Raw genomic sequence first — 17211 nt, 5'->3', positions numbered from 1 at the left:
ACACTGCAGGCAATGCTTCTGCAGCTGTGAGCCTGCTTCTCCACACTTCAGTTTCCTGTAACTATTCCACCAGTATGTGCTTGCAATGAATGTATGTGTGTGGGTTTTCTCTGTTTTCACTCTTCCAAATGACATAAAACCTTTGGCTCCCAAATGACTGTACTATAAGGTTACCTCTAGATTGAGCAGTGGTGAATGCTGGTGAGAACCCCAGAATGCTGATCCCTTTCATTTTCTCTAGTAGGAGTTTAGCCAAGGATTACTTCTTGCCTTCTAGTCCTTGTTTCTGCAGAAACTGATTGGGAGCAGGCGGTGACTGGTGTGTAGACCTAGATCTCAAAGCTTGGAAATTTAGATAAATGATCTGTTACTGTGACCATCTCACTGTCTCTGATAAAGCACATTTGGTAGAAGCCATATATCTGAAAGCCACACTGACAAATCCTTTTTTCTCCTCCAGATATAAAAAATGGGTAAGTCCTACATGCACGAGGCATTTAAAAATAAATTAATTCCCATTCTTTGTATCAGTAGTGCTAAGTCTTGTTGTCAACTGAGTTGCAATAGCTGCTGAAACCAATTTTTCCCTCTTATTTTACTCACTTTGCCCATAGCATCCTTTTGTTAATCCTGAAGTATATAGTGTTACTATTAAACTGGAGATTTAAAGGAAAAGCAATGAACCTGCATTGCCTCTGTGCAGTACTCCTAATTGGGGTAATCCACATGTTACGGAAGTGTTGATTAAACTATGTAGCTTAAAGAAATTGCTCCTTTTCATAAACAGAGTCTCCATGTTATTGCTTTGACTCTGCAAGCTTTTCTACAGCTGTTTTAAGTTAAAAATGTCTTTAATGAAGATAGAAATTGCTATATAACCTAACTTACTGAAAGCTTTAGAGAATGTATAAATTTTCCGACAAGTGCTGTTTGCTGCTTTGTGCAGTGTGTTATCAAGTGACATCTTGAAACATTGCAGCTGTTTTTGCACAGTTTTCTGCATTTCCAGGTTGGTTTAGTGTATTCCTAAAGGCATCAAAAACCTGGAAGACAAAAAGAAACAAAAAGCTCTGGTGTTTTTAAGGCAGAACTCTCAAAGCCAAAGAAAACAAAAAAAAGATCCTGAAAATGAGGAACTGTGAGGAACTTCAACTGAATTTCACTAAAGCAAGAAACAAAAAAAATCTCCACAATATTTTGGTCACTGAAAATCAGTCAAGATGCTTTTATTAGACTTGTGTGAGCCGAGCTCTGTCGTGATTCTCACTCTGTGTATGAGCCTCCTCCTTGTGTTACCTTGCAGCAGAACCCTGTGTTTGCCACTCTGCACTGCAGCTGCCTTCCCACCATCCTATCCCCAAGCACCTAAGGCGAGAGGTGCTTGATGTGCCATCTGCTGCTGCACAATACACACCTGTCAATATGATACTAGGCATTTCAAAATGTGTGCATGCTGAATATTCCATCAGCATATTCATAACCGTCTGAAGATACGTGGCTAATTTTGTTCATTGCTCAAAATAAGTTGTTCTAAATGTTTTATAGTAAATATATCCATTTGTGGGTTTTTTTCCTAGTCAGTTAAAAGGGCAGTCTGTAGCTGATGCTTTAGTAGAGAAAACATTTGTAATAATCTGAAGGTATTTCCAGCCAATTAAAGAAAGACATTTAATTAAATACATAAAACCTTCTTGCAACATTTCTTTCAGATGCAGAATGATATTTCCTTTATATGTATGACAACTTAGAGAAGGGTTATGCCATTCAGATATTTTTATGCTTACTGAGCACTGTATTGTTACGAAAGCACTGGTGAGAAGGCTGCATCAGTTTTTACAGGCACACATCTTTCTGCTTTAGGATATCAGCAGTGTAGTTGCGTTGTCCCAGTCCCTGGATGAATTATTCAAGCTCTTGACATCAGAGATTTCTGCTAGCCGATTGGCTGGTGCTCAGATAATATAATCTTTCCACAGGAAAACGGTGGAGAAGGATGATGGCAGTGAGACCAGCAGAATTGCTACTTCCAGTACAGCTAGCTTCGTCTGGCTGTTGCATTTCTGAAAGAATATACAAAGATGTTTTTAAGGTTTGGCTTCATGTGAATTCTCTGATAAGAGACAGTGGAGGGATTTGTGTAAGAGGCCTGCATTTCCAGTGAAGGAAAGAAATTGGATCATTCTTGAAAAATTACTTCTGGCTATATTCTAAAGAATCGCTGCACATGAGACAGGGTTAGCAGCCACAGCAGCAGCAGCAGCAACAGCAGCAACAGAGCAGCAGCAGCAGTGCTTATGGCTCGCTATAAAGGTGCTGGTGGCAGAAATGTTACATCGTTTAATGTGCTTCCTGAGTTCTTTCAGTATCAGCAGGGTAAGTGTTGCGAATACGGAGCTGACAGTCCTTGTAAGTGGGGAGAGCATCAGAAATTGTGTGACACACACGTCTTGTGGGTATAGATAAAGAGTATCTCTGCAGAGAATTTATATCAGGTCAATGAACGTACTTGTTTTCAGGTAAATTTGTAAAAAGCGTATTTACAATGGAATTTTTAAAAGCAATGCACTAGTTGTATTATGTTCAGACATAGATTTTACAGTGGTAAAATCTGTTCCTTTAAAGCCTACACAAAATAAGGGCTAAAAACAAGGAAACTTTATGGTTAGTAGTTGCAGTTGGGCTCGTAAAGAATATATTGTTCACATAAATTCCCTTGAAACAGATTATTTTGAAAGCCTATTTCTGCTGTTTGTTGATATGACTGAAACTAGGTATGTCTTCTGCTGGTTAACTGTCTCTTCAGAAGCTGGAAGCTGGTTCTCTGATTTCCAGTTGTTGTCAGAAGATTGTTTGTAAATCACCAAGATGCACTGGAATTACAAATTAGGGAACCATTTTCACTCATTTCTTTGATGAGAAGTTTGACTTCTAAAGGCCCAGTATGTTTGTTTTGTCATGCCACCGTTGTATCAGGGTTGCTGGGGAATTTTAAGTTACAGATGTGTGAATGAAGGCAAAGCTGGACTGATTCTGCGTGTGCTTGATCTGTATCCCTACACCTCCTCACACACAATCCAATAGAAGTGTGCAAGTACTTCCATGGAAATTAACTTGGCTACCTATATATGTAAATGCAGAGCACAGATGGCATTTACTTTGTATCATAAGGAAAGCATCTTCGTGGTTAGAAACCGTACAGTGAGAAGTCTGTTTGCCACAACGGAGAAACAATTGTCATATACAGAGTCAAGACACCTCCCCTACCAAAAACAGTCAGTGTTTAATGAAGCACGATGCAGTATCTTGCGTGATATTTTTCATAAATTGCCTGTGAGTGCAACAAGTAGATCCTAAGAATGTAATGAATGTTTAAAAATTATATAAGACAGCCTGCCCAATAATATCAAAAGAAAATAAAGAATGCAAACTTATTTTCTTAGGCATGAAGTGTGCTAGTCTGACAGTAGATGCTGGAGAGTGTATGTATCTTTTTTCCCTCTGGTGTTTCTTGTATGTGAGATAGCATTTATATGTAAAGAAGATATCCTTGAGCTGTAATGCAGAGACACTTTCGGGGGGCTCATATATGGTCAGGGAGCCATCATTGTTCCACTGAAGATAACATTTTGGCCTAAGAATTTTATTTGGTGATTTGTATCCTTATGTAACCTCATTGTGAAGCAGAATTGCATGAGTGTAAATCAGGAAAATGCTATGCAGTGCACGAGTCACTAGCAAATGCAGTAACTAAAATTAGATATTTCATCTGTAGGTTTTGGAATGAGCATGTGCTGTTATAAAAGTGAATATTTAAAAGCAACTGTATTTATTTGGATTTTGTTGGGAAAGAAGGTGCTCATTCAGAACTGGTTATAGTAATAACATGGTTTGTTTTTCCATGAAATAGATACTCCCTTCTATTTTTGAAAGAAAAATCTCCATCATAAATACTTGAATGCCTCTGTTGTGAAATTACTCCATGTGTCAAAACTGATTACCCACAGAGAAGGGACAGGACTTTGTGGACAGGTTATAGTGCTGTGATTCTCTTCCCTCCACAGCCATGACCCTTGCTGCTGAAGTTGGAGGAGCTCATTCAGGAACTATTTTTGTTTATGCATCTGGCAGCAGTCCCTCAGGGACTAACTGACAATCAGTGAAATTCACTATAAATCAGACAATTGCTTCAAGAAAGGAGTAACTAACCTATAGAAACTGCCTGAATTAGCTAATGGCTCCTTCCTGGCAGGATCTCCCAGAGGACAAATAAGTTTGATAATGCAATTTCAAATCTTTAATTCAACATTCTAAACATTTTCAGATATACATGCTAAGAGTATTTTTTTTCCAAGTCCCTAGCTGACTTTGAACATAAAAGCAACTTGACTGTCAGAGATGGATTCTAGTTAAAAAGTACAGGGAAGTTCTAGGTGTTCGCACCTCGAGTAAGTATAGAATGGATTTAGAAGTAAAATTTGTTTGGGCATTCAGATTTGAAACCATGTCTAATTGGTCATTGGCTTTTTAAGACTTGAACTTTGACATGAAACTCTTCAAATAATCAAGTATCAGAGCATTATTGTAATAATATGAAGTATTTGTTACAGGCAAATATGGCTGTCTCAAGGAAATATATTGGGAATATTACTCTTCTGTAAATCTGAAAGTATCCAGTGATGTCTAATCAAACTGATTTCCTTTTATTTTCAGATGAGCAAGAGTCAGTCCAGAAAAGAACTTTTACGAAATGGATCAATACTCATCTGGCTAAGGTAATGCATGGCTTTGAAATTTATTTTTTTAAAATCAAACTTTTTTATTTATACTGGCCTTAGAGTACAGAATATTTCAGATTTGTCTGAGCAGTATTTCATAAACTTAAAAAGGAACCCCCATCATCTGTACAAGATTGAGGATGGATCTCACCATGATAGTTGTCAGCTGCAGAAATGCAAGTGATTTCCAGAGGTAACCACCCAGCTCTTTTGGCCAAAACTGAAGGGTAGCACAGTAATTGCTATTTCAGCTGGAGAAAATATTTGAAACTACTTTCTCTTGAATAGAAATATTAGCCTTATTACATACAATATATTTGAATAAAACTCAAGTAATTTCTTGTGTAGTTTGATAGAAGCATCTTGAACTGGTTAAAGACATAAATAGTACTTCATGAATTCAGTACTAAATTAATTACCTGATGTATCATGAACCTATTGTTGCTACTTATTAACACAACCTAAAATTCCCTTTTCTTTGTTTTAAAAGAATAAACACAATGGTTTACACACAATTTTAAAAGTATTACGCTACAACTCATACCAACTTTATATGACAACATGAGCAGTGAGATTTAATTTGGCACTTCCTGGAATTTTCACACAGCCCAGATCTAGGCACAGTTATCAATTTGTCCAGTAAATTAAAATTTTAAACTCCAGAGGTGCTTTTTAAATGCATATTTTGGAACATGAAGATTAATGAACCTGAGTAAGGAATAACCACAACAGCACTGGTTAGCTTCTGCATAAGAAATTGACTAATAGTGGCCTCAAAAAGAACAAAACAAAGCAGGAAGCCCATATAATGCTATAGCATGTGATTTGATCTAATGAGACAGTATGGTAGAGCAACAGCATTTATTTACATTGCTGAAGAATGTAGTTGAAGAATTTACTGTAAAATGAAGTGCACTGGCATTGTAAAATTCAACTGCAAGAACAAGGTTATCTTCAGGACATCTTAACAGTGGAACCTCACTGGAAATGAGATATGTCCCCCCATTTTCTTTGAAATAATTTGGAAAAGCTCCCCATGCAGCAGAGAACTTAAGCCCTTTATGTATGTTCTGTTTATTTCAGCTGAGTTGGACAGACGTTCGGTGATCGCTAAATGTTAGGTGGGCTGTGAATGCATGTCAGAGGAGAAAAATAACTCATATTTCATGTTCATCTGTTTTTAAATTGTGTTGTGTCAATAGTAATCTGATGATTATGGACAAGTACATATATTAAGTAGGTTATCAGTATCATATTCTTAGGTATATGTGTGTGTGTGTACATGTCCTGATAATTTGCTAGTCTACACAATAATCCTTGGGAAGGGAAAAGTTGTGTTGGTAGCTCTGGATTGAAATTTGTGAATACTGCTTCTCTGTTAGTCCCTTTGGGCCATGAGGGCTCAGGTAAACCTTTTGACTTGTGTGATCCTGGTGTATATTTGTTTAATAAGTCTGATACTGTAAAGGGTAATCAAATACATTCAAATCAGGCAGTTACCCAGCCACAGCCCTGACTTCTAGCTACCTGAGATACCTTTTAGTTACCTAAAACTAAACCTAACTGGTCTGTGTTAATTCACAACAACTTCAACAGGAAAGTTGTTTCTTTGATACTTTTACCAATGGCCGTCAGCAAGTTTGCCTCACTGGCTAAATCAGATGTATAGATTAGCTGGCTTTGCTTCCCATTTCTGATGTTATGCTGTCATAGGAGAAGCACTGTGTATATTAGACTCAACAGAAGATGAGTGACCCATGGATTAAAATCTTTAAGTTTTTAAAGCTTAAGCTTTTAAATCTTTGTAAGTCATGTTTTTTGAAAGTGTGGAAATATGTTTTCTGAGTCAGTCACAGCTGAGAAAGTACTGGTGGGTCTGTGAAGTGCCCAGGACTCCCCTTGCACTCATGTTCTGACTTGTAACCCAAAAATTCAATATTTAGGCTATTCAGTTTTGGTAAAATGTTCTTTTGGTTTTGACTGTTTCAAAAGAAACTGGAAATCTGTAACACCTCCATTGTCTGGAAGCATTTGAAATGTGATAAGGAAGAATCCTGGAAGGAGACCCACTTTTAGGCAGTATTGACTGCATCCTGCTCTCATCTTTGACCCAATAAAATATGGAGCATCTCTGTGTGTGGTATCTAGCGAGGAACACTGTGAAGTGCTGGCCTCATACTTACAGCAGAGAAACATCCTGCACCGTTGTTGGGTAGAGGAGCTGGGAGTGAAGGAGTACAGTTGACCCTGGGGAAAGGTGATTTGAATTTTGTCTTTGTTTTTCACCACTGATCCAGAGTAAGTGTGCTGAATGTGACTCTGTATATACATTTAAAATTAATAGTAATTTAATTTCAAATTGGCTCTCTATTTCTTCGCTACTCTTGGAAAACTTCGGGTTTCTTTCATTGCCATTTTTGATAATCTAGTAAAAATATTAATGGAAAATAATAGGAGGAAATAAGAAAAAACTAAAAACCATAGTTGAATTGTTGTAACTCAACATCATGCTATCTGGAGAAATGTTCCATCATTAATGAATTTGAATATTTTTGAAAAAAAGTACTGCATGAAACCTCAAAACCAGGAGACATCAATATTTTCTAACCAAAGATTGATGGGGTTTACTGTAGCAATTTGAAAGATAGATTTAGAGACAGAAAAGGAAAAGAAACTCTACTAAGGTAGAGTTGTCATCCTAACACTGTGTTGGTTGAGTAGAGCAAAGGAGGATTTAAAAGGGAGATTTAAAAGGTTTTGACATTGTGAAGAGTAAATGATTTGAAAGAAATGGAAATGCGGAACTGATGTGATTGTGTTAGGTAGAACCAACAACAATTAATAGCTTGGGAATATAAAGCAGGTTGTGATTCTTTGTCAGGATTTGCCATGAGTAAAAGATTCTTTCCTGCTTATCTTTAAAATCTTAATGCATGTTTTTGTTCTAAAAAGTTGTACTCTAGTTGAAACAGAAACTAATTCAATAAGTAAGTCTATCAAGTAGATTAAAACTAATTTGTTTTTAGCTTTTTAACTATAAAGTTAAGAATGGGTTTGAGAATATGGATACAAATAAATAAGAATGAGCAAAAATACAGTGAGACTACCAGTGAAATTTCTTCACCGAAAGAGTTGTCAAGCACTGGAACTGGCTGCCTCCATCCCTGGAGTTATTTAAAAGGCATGTAGATGTGGCCCTTGTGGGGGTTGGTTCAGTGGTGGACGTGGCAGTGTTAAGTTAATGGTTGGACTTAATGTTAAAGCTGTTTTCCAGCCTATGTGGTTTTATGATTCTGTGAATTGAACTTTATGAAAGAGGAGGAAGGTATGAATTTTTTATTCTCTTTTACAATAGAATGCTACCTTTTTAAAATTATGCTTCCTGTTTCAAAGGTATATTTTTTACACAATCAAAAGACAGGTAAAGGACTTGGCATAAGCTAGTAACAGGACAAGTTAAAGAAATATGGAGGTAAAACAGCCTTAGTGCAAGCTGTACCCTCATCCATAGGGGATGAACACATAGGCAAGAGCTGCAAGTATGATAACTGGCAGGTAGCGTAATGGAGCTTCATTTTGGGTGAAGCACTAGGCTGCATCTGTCCCTCTGCTATCTGTCACTCTAACCCTAACTGTATCTGTTCTGTGATTCTGAGTACTAACCTGGTGAGAGTCACCAATTGGAAATCATCTCTCTTCTTTGCCAGCCACCTTGCAGAAATTGGGGCACAGTCTATGAAATGAATGTGTTCTATCTTCTGGCCATCCTCTTTAATTTTTGTGCATCTATGCAGTTCTACTAATGATAAATGACATATGCATGTGTAACAGGACAAGAAGCTTTCTAATTGCATATGATTTATTCATATTTCTCTGCTGTTGTAGAACTGTCCTCCCTCCTCTCAGTCTCAGCCTTCAAAGTCACAGATATAATTTGAGTATGCTTCTGATTATATTTTAAAGCATCTTTTCAAAGTCGGAGTTTTAAATACAAAACAAATTCACACCAAATATTTCAAAAGGAGACATTGCATGCATTCAAACCAGCATTTACTTAAATGTCTTTTATTCCATTACCTATACCAATTTTTTATACCAATTAGATGAGTAAAGAAGATGAAAAACATGTCACTTTCTGAAACAGCAGAGGCATGTGCCTTTTATTGCCTTTTTCATCTTTGGTGCAAATTTAGGGGAACAGTAGTTTCAAAGCTTTGGAACATAGACTGTAAATTGGTTTAACCCAATCAAATAACATTTTTGTTCCCAGGTGTATGGACAACTTCAGTATTTGTAGTCTCCAAAGTATTGTTCTAAAGTCACTAAATAGAGTGAACAGCAATATTTATTGAAAGAAATTACTATTAATTTTTGTATGTGTTCATTGAGAGGATGCACACATAAACAAAAGCAGAGGATGGATATAAAATAAAAATAAGAATGGGTGAACATTTTTAATTATACTTAGGCAATATTTATATAATACTGAATTAAACCCGAGAGTTAACTTACATTAAGGCATTTAAAATTACAAAATTATATCTTTTATGGAAAAGAAAGGAAGGAAAAAGAAGTGGATATATCAAGACTTACGGCTCTCACACACAGTGCTGTCCATTGTGTTAGTTGGTTCTTACAATGTAACTTGGTCTTGCAAGAACCTCATCAGTTTTCATAAATTAACTAAGTGATGCTGATCCTTTTTGTCCTTTTCAAACGTGAAAACAGAGGCTCCTAGTATCTGAGCCACTGACACAGAAAACAAAATAAGCTAATGTCCATCTTGACTGCATGATGAGTAAAATTTGACTGGTAGTTTTTCCGCTTCAGCAGTTACTGTGTGTTTTTGACTAGTTTTGCATGTAACCTCTAATGTTGAACAGTGTTATAACAGTTAAATAAATTTATTTGTGTGATGAAATTAATCTTGTAAAACTTAGGACCAAGTCCCTCAGACTTTAGAAATAAAAATAGTCACTAACAGCAAGGAGTATGAAAACCTATATGAAAACCTATATGCTTATGGATTTAGGAATTAAATTGTTGTGGAGAAGTGGGCCAGCTATTACAGAGTAATGTAAATTTCATGTTCTCCATGGTGTTTTCACATATTTCCCTACAGAGACAAATTCAGTAGTTACATAGATTTGTTCCTGTTTGAGCACGTGGATAGGTTTTCAAACATTTCTTCAGCAGTTTTTGAATCATTATTTGAAAATTAATGTAGCAAAAATAATTTTCAATGTTTGCATTGGCCTTCTTTATGATGTTGATACCGCTATTCGTATAGTAGGGTTTATTCACTAGAGGAGTTAGGTACAGGATGCAAGGAAAAGATTCCTCTAGCAAAGATGCAAATGAGAAAATAAATTCAAGAAAAAGTGTTGGAATAAAAGAGAGAAGCTTAGCAAACATACGTTGGTTCAATATGTGATGTTTGGATTTTAAAAAACTTTTATTACTGTGTCAGAGGTGGAATTTCTAGCGATTTCAGGTCTATTACAAATCTCTTTTTTGAGGCTTGTCAGTTAAATATTTTTTATATGTACCAATGTTCAGTTCTTTAAGTCATTAAGAGTATTTTCTGAAGACTACAGCAAATTAGACAAGTTGTAAAAGCAAGAAGTTTAAGCATTTTCTCCTCAATCCTTATTTATGATTAGTTTTAAATACAGTTACTTAAATAAATATTTAATATGGTGAAAATCACATTCAATACCTTTAAGATTCATTCCCAGTTAATTCATAGTCCTCCTACAGATCACATGAATTTACTTGTATTGAGTGCCTCCCTCTGTGACATGCCTGTTCCTAAGTATCATTACACACTACTGGGATTTTGCAGATGCTGCAATAAATGAGTGTTTAACAAAATTTGTGCAATGCAGGATGTTGCAGATCATTACTCTTATTTTGCTATTTTGCTTTCTTGAAGAAACTTGCAAAAAGCCAAAATCAAATACTGAACCATCTGAAATCATAGTGTGGACCTGACAAGTTGTGAACTTTAATGTCTGATTGTTCACTGAAATATACTGAGTTATGCTGAAGAATTTTGTTCAAGAATTTTATAATTGACAACTTTTCTTTAGTATTACAGGATTTTGAAAGGTAACTTCATATACTTTTTAAATGTTCTTTTTTCCTGGTTGAAGAATGACTTGATTAAATTCTTTGCACAGGCTTTCCAACATTCAAAATTCAGTGTATTAGGATCTTATCAGTTGAGTGTATTTCTAGGGCTATATATTTACATGCAAAAAACCAAAATCTGGAGTAAATTTTAAAATTACAATTTGTTGTATTTTTTTTTAATTATAAAATTATAAAATTTTAAGTTAATTTTCTTTCCCTGCTTTTACATATTTACAGTTAGTATTTTGGCAGTGCATTAAGACAACTGAGTAGTTAAATGCTGTTGAGTCTCTGGAATAAAAAAGTATTCAATAGATTCTAACTGTATACAGTGTAAAAAAACCCTCAAAACCTTTATTCTCTGGAGGCTAATAAATTAGCAGTCTGCAGCTTCACTTTCTCCTTTCATTTCATTTGACATTTATGGATTCAAGCAGAAGATGTGTTGATCTCAGTGGAGGATCTGCTAGAAAAACAACTAATTAACTTAAGCCTGTGAGATAGTACATATACACTAAATAAGTTTGTATGAACTCCTCAGTATCATCTAGTGTATGTATATCTTTCTGAATTGTGTCAGCATGGGAAGTAAGATTGGTATCTATGCTTAAGTAAAAAAGGAATCGATTCTTTTATATATGCCACTGAAAATATAACTCATTCAGTACTTCTGAGGGTGACTGGAATCATAATAATAAGATAAACTCTATGCTATGATTTTTTGTATTAAATAATCCAAGCAAGTTATTTATGAAACACAATTGAGCATCTTACCTCCTTGTAATTAGGTGTTAACATATTCAGGGTAGTAAAAAGCATTATAGTATAAAGAGAATGTTTTTGGCAGTCTGTATAATTAACTAATTTTCCCTCTTAGAGGGGTTTCCTACAAGAGATCTTGTGGCACAGGTGTTGTATCTACTTTCTGTTCCTGTTTTGTTGATTGTAAGGACGTGGTGTGCGCTGCTGAAACAGTGGCAGTGCTTGTAATTATGCAGCCTTTCAGCAAGTGCCACCCACTACTGGGGCAGTTAGATAGGTGGTGAGATTTTTTTTTTTTTTAGGCTTTCATGTCCTGTTGAATTAGGATGGTGGCTGCTATAATCCTCTTGTCTTCATGGCTAAATTATTTTAGCACATAATTCTTCAGTGTTTTGTCATGTGGCAATACTGATAAAACCAAAGCTGCTCCAAACTTCAAACAGGAAATGATAACATAGAAAGTGAGGAAAATTAATTGCATTTATGTCAACTGCCTGTGATTCAAGACTGGGAAAAATTAACATCCACCGACCTGTTTGCTCCACTGATTTCTTTGGTGTTATATTAAGGAAGAACATGATTCACTATCTATTGCATTGATAGGAAATAAAAAAGAACTGTGACTAAATACACCCTTGTAATGAGTTGTAGTGCTGTGTTACTTTATATACACAATTAAGATGGGACGTTTCGATTTTGAGAGCTAGAAACCTTTGCTTTCTCCTGATTTGTTACAGCATTTTTGACTTTTTAAAGGCAACGTTTCATTTGTTAGGGTCATCTTTTCAAATTCGCTTCTACACAACAAAAGTCATTGATAAGTTTTTGTACAAGCATTCTTTTCAACAAGTATCCCAAAAGCAAATTATTAAACCTAAAGTAGTTTCAAGAATTCTTTAGTCTCATTGTCATTTTAGTGAATTAGCAGGTATTATTATTTTCATCATTATTATCCTTAAAAGGTGTATGAATGCTCACAACCTCATGGAGGATAGAGCTTTATGTCAGCTGGAGCAAGTTTAAACTTTTTGTTTCTAAAAGGCATTCTGTGATCATTAAAGTACTGACCAGCTGAGAGCAGTAGTTCCACAAACTGGGATGCATTTAAAAATACAGAGCTTTATGATGTGACCTTGTTATTTAAAATTTATAAAATATCATCTATTTACATATTTTTCAGTATCATCATTGTTGTGCTTGCAAATGTAAAGACATATGCTCAGCAATTTGTCTTGAGTAGGAGCTGACACAGTGCTAACAGCACCAGAAGCCTGCAAGGCCTGGAGGAGAGGAAATACAGCAGCTCAGTGTAACAACTGTCAGCTGTGAGAAAGTAGCAGCACTGCTCAACCAGCCACACTGCTCTAGGGATTTTTCCTTCATACAGCTCCTTGTGTTCCTTGGACTGAGAGAGTGAAATTTCTGTGACATACTTAACACTAGGGAAAATATGCTGGTAGATGGAAATGTAACTGTAATAGATCTGTAAGTTTTGTGTTATATTTGATAGGCTCAGAGGTAGTTGGTGGTGTTTCTTTGCTTGTTTCAGTGAGAAGAAGGTTTTTTTCCATTGTATCATCAGTGGCAGAAGGCATCTAGTGTTACAGTCCTGTGCCAGAAATGTGAAGTAGTTAAACAATGTGGTGGCAAAGCAATGATTAAAGGATACATTGATGTTAAACATTATAAAACACAAAGAAGGGGACCAACCACTCTCTTTGTGGTTCTGTTTGAAAGGAAAAGAGTTAGCATGTAATACTGTTGAGCCTTTATAATATCTGAAGTCTTCTCCCTTTCCAGCGCAATCCTCCCATGCTGGTGAATGATCTGTTTGAAGACATCAAAGATGGAGTAATGCTAATTGCCCTCTTGGAGGTTCTTTCAGGGCAGAAGCTGGTAAGAACTTCCTTCCTTCTAAATATACAAGATAGTTGCATAACTTCTCTAGGATATAATATTCTAAAAAGTTTCTGTATTGGAATAATGTAAAAAACCTTATTGCTACATAGGAAAACAAGTTTTTCACAGAGTGGGCTATCCGGCTACAAAAATATTATTACAGATTATTACAGGCATTCTTGATTGTATGCAATTTTTTATTAATTTTGTCATAGTAATTAATAAAAATTGCATATTTTTATTAGTGTTCACAGTTCATTCAGATGTTGCTACAATCAAAGTCTAAACTGCAAGCTATTTCTATACATCTTGAAAAAAGGATAGTCTTCTTAAATTTACAGCTTTCTCTCAGAAAGAGAAAAACCACAAAAAACCACACCAAAAACAAAGCCAAAAAACCAAGCCACTCACATTTCATGGGGGCTTATATCCATTTGCCTTGACAGCTACTTTAGTAATGTAAAGAACCTTAAATTATGCCAAATGGCTTTTTGACAGTGTAGGGGGGGACAGTGTGTAGATGGTAAATAGGCAAGAATGGTTTTCTCCATAGAAGAAAAACGAAAGGATTTTAGGCCAAGGGCTCTGATTTTCCTCACACCAGCTTGCAGATCAGGTGACAACATCTGAAGGAGCAGTGCAACAGTCTGTCATACAGCTTGCTCCAAGTGTTGCCAGTTCCCTCTCATGCAGGCAATTTGCAAGTGCTCTCTTTTTCATATTTCACCTCTGCTTTGATTGCCATGCCAGTGAAACCCCAGATTAGGAAGTAAATCAAACTACAAAAGCGCTTTTACTATAAGATGGGAAAAAGCTGTACTTCCAAGCGTTTCTCTTCTGTTGAAATATACCCATTTCTGTTTCTGTTGCTCGAAGGCAGAAAGCCTCCCTCTTGTGGCAAATCAGGAGTAGTAAAATAGGAACCAAATTTTAACAACGGCACATGTTACAATGAAATTCATTGGATTGTATCCTGCCTGTATTAAGTAGGGTAAAATGAGAGATATTCCAGAACCAGAGCAGTGTCTGGTGAATTGAAAGGTTATATATACCAGCATATGATGTCCTGTCGTTACTGCAAGAGTAATTTCAGAATCTATAGCAGGCCCATGTTAACCCCACTTGTAACATCATGAACAGGAATTTAAATCATAAGAGTTTTATATTTGCATTACAATATATGATTCAGTGTGGAATTTAATCCCACTGTATAGTATTAGAAGACTAGGATATGTTCTGTCTTTTTTTAGCCTACTTGTCTGAAGTTCAGCAAAATTCATTGTTCAGTGGGAATTTGTGATAGCTGATGTTTTAATTGGCAATAAGGTATTAGATAGATGGAATGAAAATTCATAGGTAAAATGTCTTCACCGGAGAATGATTTTTTAAAGTAACAATCGCTTTTTCCTATAGTTTGCAGGCAAAAATATTTCATTGAGGGAATGTTGCCTTCTCTCAAACACACATACATGCATGTGTGTATGTGTGTGTACATGTGTATAAAAATAGTAGTGGTTTATTTTACATAAGAAAAACAGTTCTCTGATTTGATGATGTTTATGGGCTGAAGCCAACAGCTTGCATCCTGAGGTTATTAAGATGTATGTAACTTTTTTATAATGAAAGTATTACGTTTATGTCCCCTATATCTGTCAGTCCTCCCTGTTGGTATATGCAAATACACAATTTGACATTTGACTGTTCCAAGGAGCATTTTTACATGTAGATCAGACTACCGTTGGTACATAGGCATTGATGATAACCTGGAAATTCATTTTCAAATTGGCATAAAACTAACTGGAGTTTCATCTGTTCATTCCCTTTAAGCCTTGTGAGCAAGGACGTCAGCTGAAGAGAATTCACTGGGTTGCCAACATTGGCACAGCTCTTAAGTTTCTAGAAGGAAGACGGGTAGGTATGGTAACGCTTAGCCCTGGTTTTCCTTTTCTTTCTTTGTTTCCTTAAGGGTGTGATTTGTATCCACCCACCTGTTTTTTTTCTCCAAAATTTGAGCTATGTATGCAACCTTCAGTTTCTGCAGGGTGCCTAAAATCTGCTGTAAAGTAAAAATTATAAGATCCAACACTAACATGTAGCAGTATATAGGATGAAATTTGTCTTTTTTTGCTTAATTAATTAATAATGAATCATCTTGGATGGTGTCCTTTCTTTTTTCTTTTTTTTTTAAAAAGTGATCTTCAGCTCCCCATGTTCTCTATTTCTCTGTTGCTGTTCTCAGCAAAGAATGAACTTTATTTCAGGAGAAACATTCATTTATAATTAAAGAATAGATTTCTGGACTTTACTAGGTTTGACATGCAAAAATCTGAAATTATAGGTATGAAAATTTAGGGCAGTGTGACCCCCTGTTAGCTTGGCAGGTCTTCAGACTAATTCCTGGATTTATTCTGATATGGTCAGTGCTGTGGCTGTGGAAAAGACGAAAAATACAAACAGCAAAAGACAGGAAACATAAAAATTCAGTGTGATCTAGATATGAATATCAAATAAAAGCAATCTACTTAGACTTTTTTTCCCTGACTTTTGTCTCCATATTGTAACAACTTGCATCTGGATTTTTTAATCAGACTATAGGTATTTTACTCATCTAATTTCTGCATTTCAGTTAAGTTTTTCTCCATGCAGGTATCACTCCTGATGAATTTTATATCTCCACAGTGCAGTACACCGGCTGTTGTTGGGTTTTGGCTGACTGTCCCTCTCTAACTCATTGAAATCTTGACCTAATTACATTTATGTTACATGAGAAACAATCTTGGCAGATGCCAGTAGAAAGAAATCTAAAATAGAACTTTTTAAAATTGAATAATGTATAACCAAAGGAAAGACAAGTATATTCCTGAACCAAAATTCAGCTTTAGCTCACAGTTTCACTCTTTCAGGAAGTATAGCTTGTTGATACAAACCATATCATATGCAAACAAATAGAGGAAGCTTAGATACAGAGATGACTGTTTCCTGGTGAGACCTGTATAACCTAAGACAAGGCTGAGGTCAAGAGCAAAACACTCATATTTCCTCAGTTTACATGTCACAACATGTTCGGTGACAAAGTGCAATGACCCAAACTTTGAATGACCCATCTTTATCCCAGAAATAACATAGTGTCACAGCTAGGAAACTGACCCTCCCAAAAATCAAGGTAGATTGCCTGAAATGGAGCACTGTGTTTTTGCTTCTGGACTTGTCTGAGTTACTTTCACGTGTACATTATATTAATAGGCCATATATTCTTCTAGAGAGAGTTGGAAATATGCAGGATGTCAGGTATATCAGTGTAGTCCATAGGAGGTGGTCCATAGGTTGAATCTACTCTGAAGGATTTGTCTATCCAGCCAGTCTGTCACCCTTTTCCTCCCAGAGGAGGTGGGGATGCTTTTCAGACAACAAATGCCTCTTTAGAAGTTGAATGCAGTCCCTGGACTGTACTCAAAGGTGAACAAATGCACACGAGTGGCTGTGCACAGAACTTTGGGGAGTGCCAGCAAGGTTTCCTGCCTCCATGGGCTTCCACATAAATAAACTTTGAACTTTTTTACACATTTAATCAACTTCCCATTTTCACTGTCGAAACAGCATTCTGCAAATACTCCTGGTGTACTACAAACTACAGCTCACA

The 17211-nt window shown here is 36.0% G+C and overlaps 1 protein-coding gene across 16 annotated transcripts in view; it reads left to right on the top strand.

Moving 5' to 3' along the window:
• SYNE1 (spectrin repeat containing nuclear envelope protein 1) overlaps window positions 1–17211 on the top strand; it is a 298651-nt gene that overhangs the window by 40215 nt on the left and 241225 nt on the right. For all 16 annotated transcript variants that reach the window (XM_050314877.1, XM_050314878.1, XM_050314876.1 and 13 more), the window contains exons 2-4: window positions 4711–4772; window positions 13473–13568; window positions 15399–15482. In XM_050314877.1, the coding sequence (XP_050170834.1) occupies window positions 4711–4772; window positions 13473–13568; window positions 15399–15482 (242 nt within the window). The remainder of the gene's footprint in view (window positions 1–4710; window positions 4773–13472; window positions 13569–15398; window positions 15483–17211) is intronic.

The sequence above is a fragment of the Myiozetetes cayanensis genome, unplaced genomic scaffold (genome assembly GCF_022539395.1).
Source record: "Myiozetetes cayanensis isolate MyiCay16 unplaced genomic scaffold, myiCay2020 scf2-11, whole genome shotgun sequence".
Lineage (NCBI taxonomy): Eukaryota > Metazoa > Chordata > Aves > Passeriformes > Tyrannidae > Myiozetetes > Myiozetetes cayanensis.
Note: the sequence above shows the minus strand (reverse complement) of the source record. Positions and strands in the feature narration are given on the sequence as shown.